The sequence below is a fragment of the Aspergillus fijiensis genome (genome assembly GCF_003184825.1).
Source record: "Aspergillus fijiensis CBS 313.89 unplaced genomic scaffold BO72scaffold_70, whole genome shotgun sequence".
NCBI classification, from domain to species: domain Eukaryota; kingdom Fungi; phylum Ascomycota; class Eurotiomycetes; order Eurotiales; family Aspergillaceae; genus Aspergillus; species Aspergillus fijiensis.
In genome coordinates this window covers 1-20,053 of record NW_024469046.1, presented here as the reverse complement: position 1 = coordinate 20,053, position 20,053 = coordinate 1, and the positions used below count along the sequence as shown (strand labels likewise).

The 20,053-nt window shown below is 31.0% G+C and overlaps 3 protein-coding genes across 3 annotated transcripts; all 3 read left to right on the top strand.

Moving 5' to 3' along the window:
- Positions 1 to 10,273: 10,273 nt before the first annotated feature.
- Positions 10,274 to 12,694, top strand: BO72DRAFT_531657 (uncharacterized protein). The gene is made up of 6 exons (XM_040950382.1): positions 10,274 to 10,475; positions 10,531 to 10,778; positions 10,835 to 11,166; positions 11,244 to 11,855; positions 11,906 to 12,290; positions 12,352 to 12,694. The coding sequence occupies exons 1-6, from the start codon at positions 10,328 to 10,330 to the stop codon at positions 12,688 to 12,690; spliced, it is 2,064 nt and encodes a 687-aa protein (XP_040796690.1). The 5' UTR covers positions 10,274 to 10,327; the 3' UTR covers positions 12,691 to 12,694.
- A 942-nt stretch (positions 12,695 to 13,636) lies between these two features.
- On the top strand, positions 13,637 to 14,781 carry BO72DRAFT_439052 (uncharacterized protein; the record flags this gene model as incomplete). Its single annotated transcript, XM_040943398.1, has 2 exons — positions 13,637 to 13,748; positions 13,798 to 14,781. The coding sequence occupies exon 2, from the start codon at positions 13,852 to 13,854 to the stop codon at positions 14,779 to 14,781; it is 930 nt and encodes a 309-aa protein (XP_040796689.1). The 5' UTR covers positions 13,637 to 13,748; positions 13,798 to 13,851.
- Positions 14,782 to 15,725: 944 nt separating this feature from the next.
- On the top strand, positions 15,726 to 16,923 carry BO72DRAFT_480775 (zinc-binding alcohol dehydrogenase family protein; the record flags this gene model as incomplete). Its single annotated transcript, XM_040947654.1, has 2 exons — positions 15,726 to 15,884; positions 15,962 to 16,923. The coding sequence occupies exons 1-2, from the start codon at positions 15,773 to 15,775 to the stop codon at positions 16,921 to 16,923; spliced, it is 1,074 nt and encodes a 357-aa protein (XP_040796688.1). The 5' UTR covers positions 15,726 to 15,772.
- Positions 16,924 to 20,053: the final 3,130 nt, after the last annotated feature.

The window sequence follows — 20,053 nt, the reverse complement described above, 5'->3', positions numbered from 1 at the left end:
AAGGGAACAAAAGAGAAAGAATCTTGGAGGTAAGAAACTTATAAGCTTCCAGTCATCAGAGCAGCTCTAAGTCTTTGATGTGCTTATAAATCAGTTGGATTCACGACGGTCGTGTTACGAGGCAGACCGTCAGAAACCCGCGGGGGATGACGACAGCCAATCGAGCCCTCAGAAACGGGAACCCCTCTTGGATTCTATAATTCAGATCTGGTGGATCAACCGATAGACAGCAACAGCGGGGCATTAGCGTTTATTAATGATTACTTTCGCTGGCGTACCAGTTCTTCGGTTAAGAACAACATTAAAAAGATCCAAGAAGAGGACATTCTACAGATTAAACAGTAGACGCGGAAAACAGACGCGTTATTCGCAGTAGAGAAAACTAAGCTAATCCATCTAATACAGCGCAAATTAGTCTATAGTAAGAGCGAGATTATTATAAATAGTAAAGTAGTCAAACCAGCAGACACTGCTAAACTTCTAGAAATCATTTTTAATACAGAGATGCGATAAAAAGAATATATATAATATACGGTTAAACAGATAACTAAAAGAACTATTATTTTAAGCAGGCTCCGATATCTTTAACTAGAGCAAATATACTAGCTTTATTAAGTATATATTATATCTGCTATAGACTAGATATCGACTGTATAGTATAATTTGCTATATAATAAAATATATCTGCGGCTTTTTGTAATACTATAGTAAATAGTTCTAATTTATTGTTATACAATACCTACTGCTATAGCAGCCCATATCTACTACTATAGCAGCCCGCTCCGGGGTCGATATAGATTCGCCGGACTTTTAATCCGGATATTTATATTATTATATTGCTTACTTCTTTTTTTATATTATATATTATTCTAGAATTGTTTAAAGAAGAAGATTTTTTAAAAATTAGTCTTAAAATTAATAGAAGACTGCTTTTATTTTTAGTTATTTTAATATAATATTACTATTACTTTTCTTGCCTAACTAGTATGTCTATTATATTAAGTAGTTTCTAATAATTCCTAATTTTTTTATTTTTTGGTTATCTAAGAAAAAGTAATATATTATCTAATAAATTCTTATTAAAATTATTTTAAGATATGTTGTTTATTCTAGAAATAAATTATTTAATTTAAATAGATATTTAAGAAGTATAAACTATTATTTATTAATTAAAATAGTTAAAATAATTAAAAAAACAAGTTCAAGTCTTATAAACAGAATATAAAGATATTAAATTATTAATAGAATCTTAATAATATTATACTAATTCTATTTTATTTTTCGAATAGAAAAAAAAAATTAAGCTTAAAAAAATTTTTATTTTTATTCTTCGATTTAATTTATAGTAGAGAACCGAATAGATTTATAATTTATAATATATTTTTAAAAAAACTTTTCGGAAGTATTATATAAAAAATTAAAAAATTCTAATTATAATTAATTATTTAGACTTTATCTATCGGTAGAAATAGTATTAATATATTAATAAAAAATTCCCGAAAAACTGCTAAAATACTAAAAAATTATAGGATTATTTTATTTAATAAATTTTTTTTTATTTAAAATACAGCTATTCTGCAGTCTAATATAATAAAATAATTTAAATAAATCTATTAATAAAATAAATAAGATTTAAAAAAGTTTTATTTTTATTTAAATATTTTAAAATATTACTTTAAATCTAAATAAAAGAATAAATATATATTAATTTTTTTTTAAAGTTAGAACCGGAATTTAGTTAATATATTTATAAATATATATTAAAATTATCGGATTTCCGAGAGGAAATAGTATTTATTACTATTTATTATTAGAATATATTAAACTGAAAAAGAAAATAAGATTTAAAAAATAAAAATATTATTTAAATAAGATTTTTAGAGAATCTGGATTTTTATAGTTTAATAATAAACTTTTTTTATTAAAATTCTCTTAAAATAGAAGAAATTAAAAAGAAAAAATCTTTTATTATTATAAATATAATAGTAAATACTATTTAGCTAACTAATATTTTTATAAAAAAAATAGGATTAAATTAGAACTAATAAAAAAAAGATAATAGTTAAAAAAGTTTTTATATTTTTAATAAATTAATTTAAAATAGAAACTATTACTTGCTTTAATATATTTATTTATTTTAAAAATATACTTAAAACTTATATAAACTTGGATTTATATACTAAGATTAATTTTATTAGCTATTAATTTATTTAATAATTTTATTTAGATATAATCTATTTTATAGTTTTATTAGTTACTATAATAAATTATTTTACTATAATTATTTATAATATATAAAAAATTTCTATTACTACTACTAATTTAAGAAAAACTATATAATTATTTATAAGATATTATATAGTTATTAATTATAATCTAGATTTTTTTAAAAATCCTATTCTATTTTTAATAATTATTTTAAAAAATTTATATATTTATTTATCTATATAAAATTAATAGTAGTAGTATAAAATCTAAATATTAAAGATTTTATTTTTTTATAAGTTTATAAAAGTCTGCTAAAATCTTACTTATATTAATACTATAATAAAACTTCCGGAAGATATTTAATTATTTAAAAATAAAATCTTATTAAATAACTCTAAAACCAAATATAATATAATTATATTATTTTTAAAACTTTATAATTTTATAGATATTTTTTTTTATATTTTTTTTAATAGCTTTTTTTTTATGGACTATAGAACTATATTATTAATTAAAAAAATAATAAAACTTTACTATATAGATTTATTTATTTTTTATTTTAAATTAAGCTTTAATCTTTTTATTACTATATTAATAAAAATATTTAATTAAAATAAATTTAATCTTCTAAAAATTCTATAAAAATTTTTATTTTTTTTTTATTAAAAAAAAATAAAGGCCTCCAACTATATATAAATTATAAAAAATTTAATAAAATTTTAGTTAAAAATTATTATTTTTTATTTTTAATTTTAAAGATTTTAGACAGAATTACGGAAGCTAAATATTTTTTAAAATTAAATATTTAGAATATATACTATTAAATTTATATTAAATAAAAAGATAAATAGAAAACAGTTTTTTAAATTTATTATAAATATTTTAAATATCTAGTTATATTATTTGAATTAATTAATACTTCGGCTATATTTTAGAACTATATCTATTTAGCTTTTTATAATATATTAGATGTTTTTTATATTATTTATTTAAATAATATTCTTATTTTTTTAAAGAACTGTTCTTCTTATATTCTTTATTTATATTAAGTATTGGAATATTTATAAAAAACAGATCTTTATATTAAATTATTAAAGTATATTTTCTACTAAGATTATATTAAATTTCTAGAATATATTTTATTTTTATATAGTATATTAATAGATTTCCGACGGGTATCCGATATTTTTATATAATTAATACTAATTATATACTATAAGATCTAAGTATTCTTAAGATTTTATAATTTTTATTAATATTTTATTAAAAATTATTTTTTAATTATATTATTATTTACTTCTTTTTTAAAAGATATTAAAAATGGGAAAAAGTCTAGAAAAGTAATATTAACTAATAAAAAACAGTAGTATTTTAACAGCTTTTTTATAGTTTTAAGATTATATCTTTATTAAAATATTTTAATTTTTAGCAGAAGATTCGGATAAAAACAGATATTTTTTAAAAAAAAATAATAAAAATATTATTTTAGCCAGATAACTACTATAAAGTATACTATTCTATTATATTCTAGTTAAAAAAATTTAATAATATTAAAACTTATTATTTAATCCTAGATTAAAAGTTTTTTATTATTATTTATTTATTTAAGTATTAGTATTAATATCTTAAAAAGCTATTATATACTATTAAGATTTTTTTAGATTATTAAAATTTTTAGACTTTTATAAAGTAGTTAAAACTGAACAGCTATTAGACTTAATAATATATATATATTTTAATAATTATAATTTTATTATTTAATATTAGTCTGGTAGATATAATTCTGCTGATTTATTATTAAAAATAAAAAAAGATTTAGAAATTCTATCTAATATAAAGATTTTAAAATTAATATAATATTAAATAGCTAGTAAATCTTTTATAAAATTATAGCTAGTTTCTAAAAAGTTTTAGCTAAAATATAATAAAATATTTTTATAAAAAAGCTCTAAATCCTATATCTGCTAGTATATATTAAATTTATTAGAATCTAAATATAATTAAACTAGTATAAAAATAGTTAACTAGATTATTAAAATAAAAATATTCTATAATTTATATATTAATATATTAGTAGTATTCCGAGTATATAAATATAAAAATTTATTATATTCTAAAATTATTAGAGCAAGCTTATTTTATAATAAATATATTAGTATATCGACAGTATTTTAAATATATAAAAATAAAAATTTATTTTATTTTAAGATTAACAAAAAAAATTATATTTTCTAATTAGCAGAATCTAAAATAAAAATATAAAAATATATTATTAAAAACTTACTGTTTTAGAAAATAATTCTAAATCTAAATATTAGAGAATTAATAAAAATAATCTTATTATATATAAGTACTATTTATATATTTTTATAAGAAAAAGTCTTTTATAATATTTATTAAATTTTTATTATAATAATTAACTAACAGATTATTTTAGATAATTAAAAATAAAAACTTTTCTTAAAAGAAAATTTTATTAAGTAAATTTTTATAAAAATATAATTATTTATATCAGAAAATGCTCTATATATTAAGAAGTTATATTTACTAAATATAAATTATATAATAAGTTTAAATTACTACTTATTTCTAATTTATTTTTTATTAAATTATTTATAGATTTTATTATAGATCTGTCTTTTATTATAATAAAAAATAATATTCTAAATTTAATTCTTATTATTATTAATAAATTTATAAAATAGTATTAATTTTTATTTATTTTATATATTATTACTACTTTAAAACTTGCTAAATTTTTTTATAAAAAGATTAAATTCTAATTTAGACTATTTTAGAATATAATCCTAGATAAAGATTTTTTTTTTACTAGTAAATTTTAGTTTCGAGTTATATATTATATTTAGATTAAATTTTATTTATTAATAATATTTTAATTTCAGACTAATAGTTAAACTAAAAAAATAAATCAGACTTTTAAATAATATTTTTAATATTTTATTAATAAAAATTAATTAAACTGATTTATTTTACTATTTTTTATATAGTTTACTTATAATAATACTCTAAATTTAATTATTAATTATTTTTTTAAGACTTTTTTAGACTATTTACCAGCCTTTATATTTATACTAAGATTAGTATTTTTTAGAGAAAGATTTCTGTAGCTAAAAATTAAATTAATAAACTAGCTATATTATAAAAGAATTTATAAAATTACTAGCAAAAAGCTAATAAAATATAAAAAAAATATTATAATAAAAAATACCAGCTAATAATCTTTAAGAAAGAAGATCTAGTAAAGCTGTTTACTAAAAATTTAAAAATTAAAATTTTATTTTAAAAGCTAGCTTTTTAATATATTAAATTTTTAAAAATTCTAACAGCTATTAAAAAATTAATATATTAAATTTTTCTATCTGACTGCTACAGTCGAATCTATAATATCTTTTATATATTATTATTAAAATAATAAAAATCTAGTATAAATTTATAAAACCAATTTTATTTTTTAGATTTTAAAAAAAAAGAAGTTTAAGATTAAAAATATTAAAAATAAGCAGATTTTTAATAATAAATAATATTTTCTAGTTAAATAAATAAACTGGCTAAATAGATATAATAAATAAATTTTAGAAAAATTTATAAATAATATTCAGCAAGCTATTTAAAGCTATAAAAAATAAAAAAAAAAATTAAAATAATAAAAAATATTTTATTTTTAAATATAAAAAAAACAACCGAATTTATACCGAATTACTATATTAAATATATTTAAAGTTTAATACTAAAATATATAATTAAAATAAAAAAGCTTTATAAATAAGCCGGATTTTTATTAAAAAACTATTAGACTAATCCGGCTAATTAATACTATTTTTATAAAAAATAAGTAGTAAAAAGCTAGAACTACTTTACTTTCTAAATATAAAAATCCTAAAAAAAGGTCTTATTATTATATATAATATATATTTTACAGTAGATTTTTTTAAAAAATATCTATTTAGCTTTAATTTATAAAAGAAATCTATTATTTTTAGATATTAAATAAAATATAGTCGGATTATCTATAATAAAATAACAGCCTATAATAAAAAAATAATAGAAAATTAGATTAAATTAATAAATTAGTTTATAAATTAACTGAAAGTTAATAAAAAATATATAATAATCTTAAACTTATTAATATTTATTAATTTATATTTATAGTAGTAAACCAGCTCAGCTGTCTTAAAGCCGGTAGTTAGAATTAAAATTAAATAACTAATCTAAATACAGAGTATTAGATTCTAATTTAGATTCTAATTAAAAGTAGTATAGTTAATAAAAAACTTCTAACTTTAGTTAAGAATTTATAAGAATTTAAGAATATTTTTTAGTATATTAATTAAAATTTAGTTTTTATTAGTTTAATAAATCCACCGAAAAACTGTTAAAATATATTTAATAATAAATCTGATTTTTATTAAAATACTATTTATATACTACGGATGCCATAGTATTAAAAATATAATTAAAAATAAAATTTTTTGTATTAATAATATTAAATTTTTTAATACTAGTTTTTAAATAATAAAAATAAAAGAAGATTTTAAATATAATAAGTATATTAGTTAAATAACAGTAAGTAATTATTAGTATTATATTAAAAAAAAATAAAAATAATAGCTTTAAAAAAATAAATTAACAGACAGATATAAAATAAATAATAAAAATAAAAGTAAATATAATAAAAAAAAAAAATATAAAAAAAAATTTAATAGAAAGTCAAGATATAAAAATAAATAAAAATATATTAATCTTCTTTATTTATATATATATTTTATATCAGATTCTAATTAGATTATTAATAAAATACGTGTTCTATTTATTATTTTTAAAATTTTTTATTTATATAATATATAGTTTATTAGATAATTTTTCTATTATTATAATACCAAATTCTACTATTTAAAAAATACTACTAGTAGAAATATTTAATTAGAATAAATAGTAAAGCTATTTACAGCTATATTATTAGATTAAATAACCCGGTTTAACAAAAAAGTATAATTATTATATAATATTTATTATTATAATAATTTATATCTACTATTATAGCAGTCTGCTTTGGGATTAATATAGATTTATTAGATTTTTAATCTAGATATTTATATTATTATATTATTTATTTTCTTTTTATATTATATATTATTCTAGAATTTTTTAGAAAAGGAGATTTCTTATAAATTAGTTTTAAAATTAATAGAAGACTGTTTTTATTTTTGACTACTTTAATATAATATTGTTATTATTTTTCTTGCCTAATCAGCGTGTCTACTGTGTCAAGTAGTTCCTAACATTTATATTCTTTTAATCTTTTAAACAGTATCTACTAATACTCTAAAAATCAAATTATATATACTGTCTATTTATCTGCAACTAAAACTGCAAGAATAAATAATAGTAGTCTGGTTAAATATCTTACTAGATAACTATTCAGTATAAAAGATTATAAAACAAGTTATAAAATATAGTATATATATATATAATATAGCATATTATCTACTAGCAGAGATAATATAAACTATAGATTTAAAATATCTATAGGCCCTTAAAATTATTAATCTAAGACTATTAGTACTATAGCAGGTACAGACTTTTACTAAAATTAAAATTAAATCAGACTAAGAAAAAGCACAGCTCTAAGTCTTAGCTAAATAAGATTTAAAATAAGATATAGTAGTTTTTTTAAATATATTAGAAAAGTAAAATCAGATAAATACAGCAGCAGTTATTTTTAACTATAATTAATAGATTTTAAGATTTTAATAAGTTAGTATTAGTTTAATAAAGTACTGGTCAGTCTATACAGCCGAGCTTATAATAATCTATTATATTATTAAATTAGTTTTCTAACTAGTACAGAGAAACTAAGAAAACTTAATAATAAATTAATAACCGGTAATAATTTTTAGTAATAATATATTAGTTCTGCAGATAATCAGAAATTTGTAGAATAAATTAGACTAGTATATTATTTAGATTATTTATTATTTAGCTGGCGAGCTGAAAGCCTAAGAAATTTTACTATAATTATAATAAATACCGGATTACTATAGAGATTCCAAAAATAAAACAGCTGACCGGCTGGCTAAGAATATAATAAATATATAAAAAAAATATTTTTTTAAATATCTTTTCTTATAGAAAAAAGAATATATATATAAAAAGATCTACTAAGAATAGGAATAAGAATTAAAAATCTTGAAAAATAAAGAATTTTTATATTATATTAACTAAGATCTATTATCCAGCAGGTCTTATTATTTATATAGCTTATTTCTATAGAATTAAATATATCTATTTATATAACTTCGCACAAGCTACTTATAGCTGGTAATATATAGAAAATAATATAACTTCTAAAAAAATAATTTATATAAATATAAGATAATAAAAATAGTAGTATATATATTAATCGACTGCCCGCGGCTTAGCATACTATACTAAATATTATAATAAAAAATTAGAAAAGTATTTAATAATATATCAGATATACTAGAAGTAGATTAAAATAGAAAAAATAGACTATAAGATGTTCTACTAGATAGTAGTATTCTTAGAATAGTACTAGACTTGTAGAGATATTGTAAAGATTTTAAAGTTATATATTATAAAAATAGTAGAATATAACCCCAGATATTAGTTGATACAAATCTTAATAAGACTCTAAGTTCGTCAGAAAAATAATAGTTTATGTTTAAAAATATATATAGAGAGTATAGATAGTAGATCCTGCATATCGTCTTAGGCGAGGGGCCAGCATATGAATCATCATCATCATCATCACCTGCAGGAGTCACATGCAACCAATAAGGAGCATTACACATGTGCTTCCCAGGAGCAAGATCACACAGAAAAGGTGCTCCCAGGAGCAAAGTGGGCCCGTGTAAAAGGACATTTACACAACCACGATCAGAGTGATCAAGGACACCGTGTCCTTGAGGCGGACATTATCCTGTGTGTATAGCTACATATATCTCGGATGTTGTTTGGCACAACAAACTACCCGATCGGGCAGCCACGTGACTAGATCCTATCACCGATAGGATTGCCAGCGCAGGAACTCATCAGCGATGAGCCCTGGCGCATCAGTAATGAGTCGAGACTCATCACCGATAGGAAGGACTGGATATATAAGGACACTCTTTCATTATCATGTATTTAGTTCTTCGCGATCAATTCTCACATTGTTACTTGGTTACCACCAGCAGTACTTTGCACCTCACAGTTCATCTTCAAGACAACCCAACCTACAAGTAGGGGAGCTCACTTCGTGGCAACACTTAGTGACTGACTTACTTGGCGCGCACTACTGGCACATTCTGCAAGATACTCAACAGGACCCGAGTCCGTGTAAGGCTTAGCATAGCAACGGTACGGTTGCGAGATACTCTTGGAATCCGCAGTGGAACTAGGCAAGTATAACCCTGAGGCAGCTCTACTCACCGTGACCAGTAGGCACCGCGTAACAGGTCGTCCACAAGTAATCTATACCCTGGTGTTTCTCCCTATTTTTCTGCCAGAGTTTCTGTCACGCCAAAAGCCTTCAATTTTTATTGAGCTCTTCATAATATCGAATATTCTAGTCTTTGTTCCCAACAATATTCTCTAGGGCTACTATCTAAGTGAACTGTATGTTATGATATATGCGTTGCGCGTTATAGCGTGTATCAGCAGTGGGGAGAGAAGTAGGCGGTGAGATCGGGCGGTCAAGATGCAGAGGTACTTGGGTCACTATACCCCGCCTGTACGAGACGAAAACGGGCGAGCCGCAAACCGTAGTACAGATGTGGCGAAATTTTTGAGGACTGCTACACAGACCAACAAAGTAGATAATTTCAGAAAAATCTGAAGCTTGTTAGAGTAGAGCTCATAACCAGCACCCCCTGGTTGGGACTTTGGATATAAAGTTTTTCAAGGTTCGGCTGCTTACGCGCTAGTTAATTAACTAACTAGTTAGTTGAGACCCTAACCCCCCAGCCTGACATCATGATTAATAATCGACATGGATTTTCACCACACGGCGAAATCCCTCTTTTCTGCAATGACCCTTCTTCCCATTGTTCCATACCAAAAACTTCACGCAAATCTAACCGGCCCCGCCCGCCAAGTAATGATTGATCTCTCGATGGAGCCTACTCTCGACCCGCGTAACATACCCAAGAGGCGTCGAGTCACAAAGGCTTGCGATCAATGCCGACGATGGAAGATTAAGTGTGACGGTCTATCACCTTGTACTCACTGCCGGGTCTACGAGCAAAGTAAGCTTTCTTACTGGATATGCACGCCTACCCTCACCTAATTCCGCTTTCATAGACTGTACATATGAAGCTCCATCTCGTCGTTCCAAATCCGTCGCCCAACACGTCCGTCAGTTAGAAGCACGCTTGGGAAAGGCTGAGAGATTGCTCAGGGCCGTGGACGCAAACCTGAGCTTTGAGAACCATGAGACAGGCCCCACCACCCAGTCACAGAGGTTCTCTCCCACAGTCAGAGCAACCAATGTAGTCACTGCCAGCCCAAACCCCAACATATCACCATTAACCAGCTGTAGCAACTCGATGGTAGGTAACAGGGTCTCAATTCTCGCATTCAATTATTGGTTTCGCTAATTGTTAAGGATCGAAAGAAATCACCCACTGTATCATCGCAACAACCGGTCTTTCCAGAGGGCGGATCGGGTATAAGCAAGAGCCTTCCGAGCAAGGAAGTTGCTTACCAATTGCTACGATATGCTTTAGAAGATGCATGCGCCTTGCAAAAGTTTGTGCACGAACCATCGTTCTATGCGATGGTTGAACTGATGTACAGCTTACCGTTTGATTCCCTTCAGCAGAAATACCCCCACTCGCTTGCTCTGCTCTTTGCTACACTAGCGCTGGGAAGCCATTTCTCGAGCGAATTACCATGCAGACTTTCCCAGGACCCTTTCACAAATAACATCAATGAAGGGTCAGTCAGCATGTATCTGCCTTTCCAATTGAGTTGCTTCAATAGCGGACACACTATTCTGACACGATATATTGTAGGTCATACTATCTAGGGTTGGCATTAAGGCTATTCAACGCTGTCGAGGATCACACCCTTATTTCACTACAGACTTTGTGCTTCATTGCCATATACTTTCAGTCATCTGGTCAATTGGAGCAGTGCTATTCCTACACAGGCCTCGCGCTTCGGTCGGCAGTGGCTCTAGGTTTCCATCGACCTGAGATTGATCCTCATGACCTTGTCGCACGTGAAACCCAAAAGCGTGTTTTTTGGACCATCTGGCGACTAGATATATACAGCAGCTCGTTTCTTGACATCCCACCATTGCTGAGTATTAACGATGTTTGCCAGTCCTATGCTCAACCAATAATGGAGGATTATGCCGCAGGAGAAAGTGATACAAATCCTGGGAAAGATCCAACCACCGTGATTACTGGAATTAACATGCATATCGCCCTCACCGCGATGTTGCCAGCGATAATGAGACATCGCAAGGTTTTACAAAGCTTGACGGCGGGATCTATAACCAATGTAGAAGGCCTGATACGGAAATCTGGCATGCGGTCGATTGAAAACAAGTTGAAAGAGTGGTTTCAGAATCTTCCAAACGAGCTCCGACCTGGATTTCAGGGATCTGTTCAGATTGAACGGTGAGTTGTAAATCCTGCGTTCTGGAGGGTTCAGCTCTGAGTACATGCAGTATTCGACAACTTTTGCGCATCGCTTATGCGTACGTGCAGATGGCCCTCTATGAGCCGCTGCTAGAGTTGACTCCTCGAAACGCTGAGAGCTACATCGACCCTTCGACTCTTTCCTACCTAAAGTTATACTTCACCGTGACACGCAACCTTGTGAGCGCAGGCTATTCACTCCACAGAACGAATGTGGTGAATTACTCCGCTCGCTCTACAATGTTATCCACAACCTACGCGGCCATCATGTCACTTACTGTCTTCATGCTTAAGATACCCGCTTCCTCTGCAACAAAGGGTGCTGTCCTTCGAGAAGCTTTTGAAGGTAAGACAATAATTGAAGAACTAGCTCCGAAGAGCTCATTAGCTACCGAATATCTGCAGAAATTGAACGTGAGTATCATATGCAATAACAAAATGTTGGACGAGTAGAAGTACTTACTTGCTCCGATAGGTGACAATGAGCCAATTCCAGAACATGCCACGGCCTCCCTCTAATGTACTTTCTCTGCGTCCAAGTTATACTAGTAATATGGCGGTCATCAGAGAATCAGGATCAAGTGACAACCTACAATCGAGAGCATCATGCACTGAGCCTGTTCCTGATTTCTCACTCTCGGGGGAAAGCTATTCTATAGGTGAGCCCAACCTGTGCTATGATCGGATTGGGGATCCTCACATCTCTGAAGAATCGCTTCCTACATTCATGGTGCAATTCTGGCCGAACTTGGAGAACTTTGATCCAATGTCATTAATGCACTGTCCCATGATGGAGGTTGACACAGAGACATAGCGAGATCAATTTTAGATTCTTTACTTTGTTAGAGCATTTACGAGTACCTTCCGCCTGTGTAGCTCCATAAAATCAGCACATGTGTAGTATGGTCTAGTAATTTATCTGCGATATACAGCACATTCCCTTGTATCGTTCAACAATAGAGACCAAAGCTCCAACCCACCGAGACAGTACCAGCAGCATGTGCCGACAATTGGTGGTGCAAATGTAATGACTAAAGAACAGTTAGTGTACTTAGCTTATGGAATAAGCAGGCTACTTCAAGAACCGGCTATGTGAGAGAGGAAGAGCTACGCTCCACCACAGAGATTCCAGTTCTACTGAGAAGATCGTACTTGGTCAGTTTCTGACAGAGCTTGACAAGCAATCAATTAACTTACCCTGAAGAGAGCAAGCCTTCAGGTGATTGGGATCCTATTTGTCACCATGTGCGATTGGGCGTTGATTCAACGAGTTCTGTAGAACCAAAAGGAAAATGAATTGACCAGTGTTGGGTCCAGATAGAGTAAATAATCCAGTGGGTATGCTTGGAGATTTCATTGAACTATTTTATATCAGAATTGGGTAGAAGCCGGCTGTGCTTGCCCTTTGAGACGGGACTGAAGATGGATTAGATCAATGTCCTATAAACTAGGGATTTGTGATGGTCTTCGTACATCAAGATCCAGGTCGGACTTAAAACCAGCGACTCGGTCCGATGCCCGGGCCCACAGGTAATTTTGTACTTCATGTTGAACTTTTCCGGGATCGGACTCAATATTTTATTAGCTTCAAAGTTTTCCCGACCCAATTCAACGCGCCTGGATTACTAATTCCGGGAGCCAAATTTAAGGTAAACCTTAATACTCCATGGAATGGGCATTAATCATCAGCCCGGTTGCTCCTATCGCCGTGAAACTGTTCCAACGGATGATGTGTGTCATCATTTGAGGAAATTGTCCGGCCTGGTTGTGATTATATATTTTGGCTCGAACCCATTTTCTTTGATTGCTTTCGAGGAGGAAAAAACCTTGGATACATTTTCAATTCGATTGAATTTAACTTTTTATACTTAGGTAACTCAGATCATCGAAACTTTTGAATCTCTCCTAACTAATTGTGAAGACTCGGAGCTTCAAGCCGCTTTCAATTTCTTGCGACTTGACACACCAAGCAACGATGCAACCTTTCAAATTAGCCATGGCTAATGATGCCACAGTGTCTGGCATCCACTATTTCCCGTCAACTTCCACCGCTTCTGCTTGTCACGTTCCATTGGTTGTCGCTCTCCATGGTGGGACATACGATTGTCAATACTTCGACGCTACTCCACGATTCTCTGCGTCCGCAACTAGTGCTTCACTAGGTGTTCCATTTATCTCTATTAACCGACCTGGTTATGGAGACACAAGCTCTCCCTCTCCGATACCCGAGGGATCCAATTTTTTTGCGGAAACTGGCTTCTGGCTTCATCGATACATTCTCCCAGCCCTATGGTCTGAGTTTGGTATTCCTTTGAATTGCACTTGCATCGTGCTTCTGTGCCACAGCTTCGGCTCAATGGGGGGTATTGTCGCTGCGGCCAATCACGCCAAAGACCCGGAGCTAAAGTACCCATTGGGAGGATTAATTCTCTCCGGAATGGGAGATGAGCAGTCTGAATCCATGAAACAAAGCCCTGCTCCTCAGCCAAATGCCGGTCCCAACAGCGTCGTCTTCCCTTTGCAGTTCAAGGATCAAGTTATGTTCCTTCCTGGAACTGTTGACAGTGAGGTTTTGGATAGCAGTGAGCGCCTCAATGCAGCATCCCCGTATGCTGAAATGCTGCAGTTCCCTGGGAATTGGCTTCCCGTGTGGAAAGAGGACTGGGCCATCCATGTCAAAGCGCCTGTAATGTTTGCGCTTGTTCAAGATGACGTTTTTTTTAAGGCTACTAAAGAGGAAGTCAAGACCTGCATCGAGGCATTCAAGAACAGTTCTCGCGTTGATGGTAGTTTGGTCAAGGGCGCTCCTCATTGCATGGAATTAAGCTACTGGTCACAAGGGTGGTATGCTCGATGCTTTGGTTTTGCGTTGGAATGTGCTGCCAGTCTTGCGCTTGCTGCATGAGTTATATTCCCTGAGAGTGGAAGCTCCACGTTGTATTATTTAAATAATCCGTGCTGAAGCTACGTTTTACTTGAATCTGACTACATGGTAGCAAATGGTTTATCTTATATTCTTCCCCACAATGTTGAACACAGGTAAAAATCTGCAAGGACGTATAGGTAAAGAGACATAAGTTGATATGTTACGACAGTAGTATCAGCTACTCACATGTTGAGAATCTTTTTTTCTGATCACCGTTCCTCATAATCGGCAGAAAAACCCCGATGACATTATGCACCCCGGCCACATTAATCTGGAAAGTCTCTTCCAGATCATCCCTTGAGATAGGAATGTAAGTCATACTGTATTTAACCCTACATATCTTCAATGGGGCTGTAATTTATGATACCCGAATTATTGATGAATGCATCTGGGCCCCAGCCATCAAGGGCATTGGCCACAAATTTCGCGGCATTTTGCACGCTCTTCTATTGGTTACATCCAAGGGGACATAACAAACTCTGGTTTTGAACTGCTGAAGGAATCCCTGAAACTGAAGACGAATTCATCTGGAGCTTCCAGTGATCAGATAGAAAGCCTTAGTGAGAACACGTAATCATAGTATCAGAGTCGGACGGACTCAGATAAGACAACTGATGTCAGTGACACCTACTCATTGCTTCGAACTATCCGGTAGTGTCGACTGCTTAGAAATACGGTTTACTGTTTCGGATTTAACGGTCAAATGTCCTATTATGTCCACCTTCAAAGTAGCGCAGCATTGTAACTCATAATTCCGAAAAGGAGTTTTCTCACTGATCCACACGTGAAGTGGAGAAATGCTTCGATGCCGAGCTCCGGCGGAGCTTCCCCCCGGGCTCCACTCTGATTCGCCACTGTAACCACAAATACGATCAGATAGTGAGTAATAGAAAAGACGCACGTAGCCCTCACCTGTCCACTTCAAATCCTTCCATACAATTTCCTGCAAACTGGAGACTGTGCTCTTATCATGCAGAAAGCCATCGTAATCGATGAAGTTGGGAAACCGGCCATCTCGATAAACCGGCCCATTCCGCAAGCAGGACCCAGCGAGCTACTTCTACGTGTCACGGCTACGAGTCGTAAGTTATCTCCACACAAGCTACATTTTTCAAGTTTGTTGATATTAATGCTATGCCATCCAATCGGTTTAATAAAGTCAATCCAGCAGACCAGAAGACTCGTGACGAAGGGCTTTTCTTCAAGCAGTCCTTTCAAGTTCTAGGTCATGAGCTTGCTGGTGAAGTGATCGGAATAGGCAAAGAAGCAGGTCCTGCTAAATTCCAACTCGGCGATCACATCTTTGCTCAGGGAAACTTCATTCCGGGTCAGGTGTTGACCGACTCTGGTGCCTTACAGCAATATGCGGTTGTGAATGCAAGCTTTGCCGCCAAGGTGCAGTCTGCCGGTCTTACCGATGAAGAAGCAACCACAATCCCTGTCTGCGCCATTGCCTCTTTCGTCGCCCTTTTCCACTCAACTGGAATGGCCCTGCCAATCCCCCCTGCGTCCACTCCCGCGTCTCAAGCAACCTCCGAGTTTCTCGACACAGCCATTCTCATTATTGGTGGTGGCTCGAACTGTGGGAGATTCGCAATTCAGTTTGCAAAACAAGTTGGATTTGGTCGAATCATCACTACGGCATCTGCTAGAAATGAGATCGAGCTAAAGCAACTCGGGGCTACTCACATAATTGATCGGCATGCTGGATATGAAGCGAATATTCAGCAGATACGGGATATCACTGGTGACAGCTTAGTGCACGTGTTCGATACAGTAAATAATGCTCAGGAGCAAAAGCTGGGGCTTGCGGTTCTGTCGAATACCAAAAAGGGCTGTCTGATCACTCTCAATCGAATTCCAGAGGTCAGATTCAGTGCCGCTGAGATTGGACCTAAGACAGCTGGATACGAGCACAAGATGACATTCGGGTTCAGTGCACTTTACCCTGAAATTTCGAAGTTGTTTTGGGAGAGAGTGGCAAGCTGGGTGAAAGAAGGTGCCATGCGACCTTTACCTTTCAGTACTATTCAGGGATTGGAACCCACAACTGTGAATAAGATCCTTGACCGTTATCGCGATGGTCAAGGCCAGAAAGTGGTTATCAACGTCCGAACTTGAAGTCGCTGCTTGAGGACACCTCCTTGATTACTTAGTTGAACTGGAGGTGTAATTTAGAAACAGAAATCCTTTAATTTGTTATTGTTTTTGGCTATGGGTATGTAGGAAGAAGCAAGTTCACTCGGGCCCTAGCGACCGGTCAGTAGGTATGATAATAATTTTTATACGCCCCCTACCAGATGACCTTCCACTTGGTCGTATGTTTCCCGGCTTACCTTACTGCCCAAGGTCCCGAATATGACCGTTTTCCTCAACTACTCCATAGTAAAAGAGGACTATATACTCACGTTGGACAGTCAGGGGGCCGACAGCAAGCTCATCGCAGTGAGGTACACCACTTCTAAGATTGTCCTTCACATGAGGCATCTTGGTGTTTTTTAAGGGTGGGCGCTCGAGAGGTGTAAGGAAGAAGGTCTTATCCAGTATCACGCTGGTACAGTAGGTTGGTTGGTTGGTTGATGTCATTTACCCTGACCCCTCGCTTGAGAGCGATATGCAACATACGACTACTTCCTAAATACATGTTGTTTGATTCCCGAGATTGTCCCAAACTTCCTGACGGTGAACTTTGAGTCTCACCTGGTAAGCCTGTCGTGGCCTTGTTGCCATCTGTGGTGTTAGGCCGCCCTTATGGCGCGTCTATAGTAGAATTGCGGATGAGACGGACAGCAAGCGACCGAATTTGCCTGCATTTCTGTTAAGAACTGCAAGAACGCGGGCAAAGCTGAAGCTAAAATCTTGGACAGTGACTGTGTTACAGACGCGGATTTGTTTCGAACTCGTTTAGTCGCACGTTGCTTTGGTTTATCCTCGAGCTGGAACGATGACGGCTTGTTGTGAAAACGGCGGTGAAGATCTTCGATTGTGAGTACGGGGTTTGCAGGTATTGCGGAAGCGATAGGCTTTTGCGTTGAAGGAGTCGATCCTGGCGTGGATGCGACAGATTGCTGGAGGACAGAGGCATAGGTCGGTTGTTGATTTTGGGGCGAGGTGGCGGGCGGGTTCGGTTGAGGAGGAGGAGGAGGAGAAGGAGGAGGAGAGTAGGTTAGAGGGGCTATTTGGGTTCTCGGTAGGTTGTGGCGGATGGTGATTGAGTGAAGGAGTCGCGGTTAGTATTCGAAGAATTCTCTCCTATAGCGGGCACTGCTGGTGTTGATTGGGTTGGAGTTCTTTCAATAGACGGATGCTTCTCTATTTCAATAGCAACCAAGAAGCAATTGAATCTGCTCTTTCCATGGGTTGGATGAGCACTATTGGCAGCTCAGTCCCTCCAACTATTAACTGGAGCGACAAAAATACTGACACACCCAAGGGCAAGAATAGGACGACCTCAGACAAGGAAGGATTCATTTCATTTCTATGTCGCATGAATGAAGACTCTCTTGTACGGAAACATTGGACCGATGCCTGTGAGATGCACCAAGACTGTCTTCTGAACCTTGATAGTCTCCAGCAATGGATTCGGGAAGGTGGCATGGTAGCGTGAGCATTTATTTTCGGAATTTTCTCGCGCTGTTGTGCTGTATCGAGAATCATAGAAAAAATAATCTTCCACCTTAATGCTTATCTTATAGTCGGAAACCTCCCAAAAACCCAACCACCACCAAAATCCTTGGGAACATCCAGTCGCCAAGGCTTTCAAGTACCTATTCCAGAAGGGTTGTCACATTGAAGGTTGAATATGATTAGAATAGGTCTTCCTGCTTTAATTTAATTAGCTGGCTGAGCAGCCGAGAAAGGTTTAATATTATTAATTTTATATATAAAATAGTATTATATAGAGAGAAGATAAGATAATAAAAATTTAATAATTAATATAAAATATATCTAAGTATCTATTATTAAATTTATAATATAATTAAAAGATATTTAAAAATTTTATAATTATTTTAAATTTTAGGATTTTTTTATTAGAAGTTTTTCAGCTGTAACTAATTCTTAAATTCTTTTATTAAATATCTTTTTAAAATTTAGAATAATCTATTTTAATCTTTAATTAGTTTAATTCAATCTAAGTCTACAATCTATTATAGAAAACCAGTATTTTAAAAAAATCAAATTTTATTTAGTTATAATTTATAAGTAATACCGACATAATATTTGGTTTAAAAAGATTATCTAATATTTTAAATAATCTATTTATTAGATTCTATATAAACAAGCTGTAGAAATTTAGAATTAAATAATTTAATAAAATCTTACTTCTAATTCTAATTATATTAAGTTTTTCTATCAGCTTGATTGACTAATTTCTAATATTTTTTTTATTTAAATAGATAATACTGTCTCTGGGACTATAAATAGTATATATAATTATTAGAAAACTGTTTATAGATAAATCTAGAACTTCTACTATAATCAGATTAGTTTATAAAAATATATAATTAATAAAGCTAAGCTGCGGCAGTTATATAAAATAATTAGCTATTAATATTTATTTTTATTATAGTTTAGATTTTAATATATTTATATCTAAAAACTAATTAATCCCTTATCTAATCCTACTAAAAAAACTAATTATATAGTAAATATTATATTCTATATATAAAAGCAAGTTTAAAACTAACAGAAAAACTAAGTTATCTATATAAATAAAGTTTAGAATATCAACTTCTAGTTATATATAACTGAATAGATAGTCTATCTAAAAAAGATTTTATATAAATATTCAGCCGAGTTAATTACTATTTTTTAATCCGAGTCTAATAATATAATTAAGTAGATAATTCTCTATCTTTAATATATAATAGAAAGACTTATTTAGAAAAGCTAGTATATTATTTAATATTATAACTAAACTATTTATATTAAAATAGTATAATCTAAAGTAAATTAGACTTTTTATCGCCTACTCCAGTTATATATAAATTAAAATAATATTAGTTAGTATATATAATTTTAATAATAGATTTTTATTTTTATTAGCTGTATATAAGTATTATATAATTAATATAATTCTAAATATAGCTTTATTTTTTAATAATAAAAAAAATAGTAGTAGCTGTAGCAGCTTACTAGTATATATATTATTAATCTTAGGGTTTACATTAGGGTTTACATTAGGGTTTACATTAGGGTTTACATTAGGGTTTACATTAGGGTTTACATTAGGGTTTACATTAGGGTTTAC